Genomic DNA, 3,937 nt, shown 5'->3' with positions numbered 1-3,937 from the left:
TCAGCTTACTGAAACCATTCTTAGGTGATTTAAAATTGAAAGTTTTATCTGTGAGATTCTACTTGTATGTCAGATATATCTATTACAAATTTGGATGGGGCTTTGAGCAACCTGGTCTTGTAGAAGGTGTCCCTGCTCATGGCTGGGAAGTTGGAACCAGATGATCTTTGAGGTCTTGCTCCTGCGTGACCTCCACTAGGTGATCCTAATCTGGCAGGGGGGTTGAACTCAGTGATCTCTTGAGGTCCCCAACCCCTAACATCCTGCAGTTCTGAGATTCTGTGATTCTTCAAGCTTGAACCATTCAGTGACTCTATGATTAGTATTATTTGAGGGCAACTGCAGGAATAATGTTTCATGGGCAATTCCTTTCTGTATGAAGCCCTTAACAGTCTAAGTCTATGATGATGCCAATTTGTTTCTATGATTAAGCAATAAAAAAAAAAGACTACCATTTCTTTATTCACAGATCAAAAATCATTCACTAGAATAAAAAAAAAGTGCAGGCTGAGAGATTTACTTTGTATGGCATTAAACTTATATATTGTCTAAAACACCATGCACATTCCTTTGGGATATAAATAACAATCTGATTAGCTAGCAGGTCTTGTCAGCCACAGTAACTTATCCCCTGGGGTATTTGAGCCATCACATGGCTCTAGGACTTCTGTAAAAGGTCGAGAGGACTTAACTAAGGTCTATATAAGTCATTATCTCTGGCATTCGAGAAAGAATTAAGTCAAGAGGACTGCAGCTCTTTTACCTTACTGATTTTTCTGTTCTTGGCTTAGGGAAATCGAAGTGGCAAGGTGAGTTCTATCTTTCCTCTGGAGTTTTTGAAGATATCACAATAATCCACACAAAAAAATGCATGGAAATAACTGAAGATCCCCAGATGCTGTGCAGTTCTAGAGCCAGGCACTGATGCATCTGAACTAAAGGATGGAACAGTCGGCTCCTGCAGGGCAGCTCCTGGGGTTTGCCCTGACACCTGGGTTGGAACTGCCCTGCTAATGAAGTGTGGCTGTCCTCATGGGACAACATCAAAGGCTGATAGAGCAAGTTTGCCATCAACTCCACCCAATATTACTTTTTCTTTTACAGTGGCTTTGACATGGCTCTTACTGATATCCTGACAGAAGCTGAAATTGCTGCTGGCCTACAGAGCTGTCAAGGTAACATTTATGTTTTAAATTCAGCTTTTCAGTTTACCTTTCAAATTCCTCGGCCCTCACTACCCCAACATCACAATTCCAATAGAAGCAGAAAAGTCTGAAAGGATGAACTAGACAGTATAATGCTGATTTCCTCTCTAGGAGACATGGTAAGATGGTCTTGTTAAGTTAATTGTTTGCTAATTAAGGCTTTGCTTGTATTATCAAAAAGATAAAATGGAGGCAAAATAATGGAAAAGATTCAATTTTTTAATCTTTGCCAGACAAGGTACAGACACCTATCATCACTTGTACTTTTTAGGGATTTTTAAAAAATCCAGTGTCTGAAATCCTGTTTCTTTCATAGAATAATAATGAAACTTCTGCTGATTTCAATAGAAGTACAATTTTTATCAGGTTTTGTGAAATTATGTTTGAGTAAAGCATCTGTTTACAAATGTATGTTCTTCAATGACAAAGACCACAGTGAGTACATTGCTAGGTTTGAGTCATCATTGATGAAATATTGACATCAATCTAAAATAAAGCCAGGAAAATCAATGATTGTGGATTTGTAATGACACTTTACTGCTTTTTGAACAGAAAGCTAATTTTTCTTCTGCCCATCTCTTCCTGCTTATTTCAGCTGCTGACTCATTTGATTACAAAACCTTTTTTGTCAAAGTGGGTCTCAACTCCAAGTCCAAAGACCAGGTTGCCAAAGTCTTCGGAATTCTCGACCAGGACAAGAGTGGCTTTATTGAGGAAGATGAACTGAAGTAAGTAAATAAAAAATGAGTTACCAACAGGTTTGTGTTTTATTGTCTAAAAATGCAGGATAAGATCAGAAATACTCCCTTGTCTCTTAGGATGAGAGGTGTGTGTGTGTGTCTGTCTGTCTGTACGTATGCTTGTGCTGAAGGAGCTGCAAGACAAATAATGAAGGAAAGGGTGGATCACAATGCAAAAACACTCTGATAGCACTGAAAATACTTGTTTCATGTAGGGATAACTGATAGATTCTGCCATAAAAAATAACAGTTCTGCTACAGTTTTCTTTCTATAATTACAAGATTTTTTACCAGACTGAATTCAAAGGGCTATTTTTCTCTCATCTTTCTTTCTACCACATGAATTATATCTTCCAGATCCTATTCATGTGACTTTGAAATTAAAAAGCTAGGTTAGAAAAATTCCTGCCACTTGTAATACAGAGAAAAGAAGATAACACAGGAAGGAACATGTATCCTGCCACTATAGAATCAGTTTTAATTTTGCCTTTTTAAGCCAATGAAACCAAAACGTCATCAACATCTTCTTCCTTTCTTACCTTTATTTGCACTGAAGTTAGAGGAAGTTTTGCCATTGAATTAAAAATTAATTACTTCTGAGATAGCCTCAAGAACTGGATAAGGCTTAGAATTTTAAAGTTATTAGCAATAAATTCAAAATGCTTGCAGTACTGAGTGTGTCTCATTCTCTTGTCCTCTTATCTTTAACAGACTTTTCCTGCAGAATTTCTCAGCCAGTGCCAGAGCTCTGACTGATGCTGAGACCAAGGCATTCCTAGCAGCAGGTGACAGTGATGGAGATGGCAAAATTGGAGTGGATGGTAAGACTGCCTCTATTAAATGAAGTAATGTTTTCCATTGAGACTTCCTAATGACAGTTGCCCTTCTATATACATGGGAAGTTATAGATCTGATTCTGATGTGCTCAGATCTGCTCTGTACTGTAGAGAGGATCTAACATAGGAGCTGGGCTATAATCTGACCTTGGCTACAGGTGGTCAGTCCCTTTTTTCATATACAGATATTTTTTCAGCACTGGAACTTCAATTGATATATTAATATACTGATATATTTATAAAATATATAATTTCACTGCTTTTTACTTTTGAACTATGGTAAAACATGACATTTCCTTTGCTTAAGTATCAGCTATTATGAGTATACAATGTGCTGCCTTCGAGGAATGACTATCAGAGGAAGCATCATTAGTTTCCCATTTTAACTCTAAAAATTAAGAAAGTACTTTTTTGACTACATGATTACAACATGTGCTACCATTTTATTTTTCTTTTATTTCTTTTTCAGAGTTCCAAGCTCTGGTCAAATCTTAGAAAGAAGTCAAGATAAAGACTAAGATATCTGTGCCATAAACAATCTTTCTTATTGCAAGCCTACTATTTATTTACATATTTTGTTCCCTGAAAGACCATGAACAGTTGCTGGAAAGACATTTCATATTACTGGAAAACATCTGAAATAGTGCAAGCTCTACTAAAACCAAGTCCCCCAATGCTTTTGCAGGTCTTTACACCACTGTGAGACTGAACTGGAATCCACTCATGTGAATTTTGGGCATTAAAGATTCTAATAAAAATATTTTAAAAAAGATAAATTAAAAACATCTCTGTGCGTCTTTTAATTTTCATTATTTGCATAAATACCTAGCACCTGTTGTAAAAAAATCAAATTAATAAAATGTCCAGGTGTAAAACCTGGTTAACTGGTAGCAGTGGTATTTAATAAAGAGGTGTATTTGATGCTCCATACATTTTAATGTCATTCTTTATGCAACTGATTATGCTTCATACAGTAATTATGATTTACCTAGCACTAATTCAGCTGTCAATTTTAATATAAAATCAAACGGGTCCATGATGAATCTAGATTATTGAGACAGCAATTTTCTCACAGCAAAATTCTCCAAGGAACCTCTTACCTTCCCTTCCTGCCCACCTGATGGCACTATTGTTTCACATACAAGTAGTTAGAACG

General features: G+C 36.5%; 1 protein-coding gene across 1 annotated transcript; it reads left to right on the top strand.

Moving 5' to 3' along the window:
• The first annotated feature begins 703 nt into the window (after positions 1-703).
• LOC139804066 (parvalbumin beta-like) lies at positions 704-3,711 on the top strand. Its single transcript, XM_071760844.1, has 5 exons — positions 704-809; positions 1,105-1,175; positions 1,801-1,933; positions 2,657-2,766; positions 3,251-3,711. Exons 2-5 carry the CDS (start codon positions 1,115-1,117, stop codon positions 3,274-3,276), a joined length of 330 nt encoding a protein of 109 aa, XP_071616945.1. The 5' UTR covers positions 704-809; positions 1,105-1,114; the 3' UTR covers positions 3,277-3,711.
• Positions 3,712-3,937: the final 226 nt, after the last annotated feature.

This window comes from Heliangelus exortis, chromosome 17, assembly GCF_036169615.1.
Source record: "Heliangelus exortis chromosome 17, bHelExo1.hap1, whole genome shotgun sequence".
In the NCBI taxonomy this organism is placed as follows: Eukaryota; Metazoa; Chordata; class Aves; order Apodiformes; family Trochilidae; genus Heliangelus; species Heliangelus exortis.
This window is presented reverse-complemented; position numbering and strand designations above follow the sequence as displayed.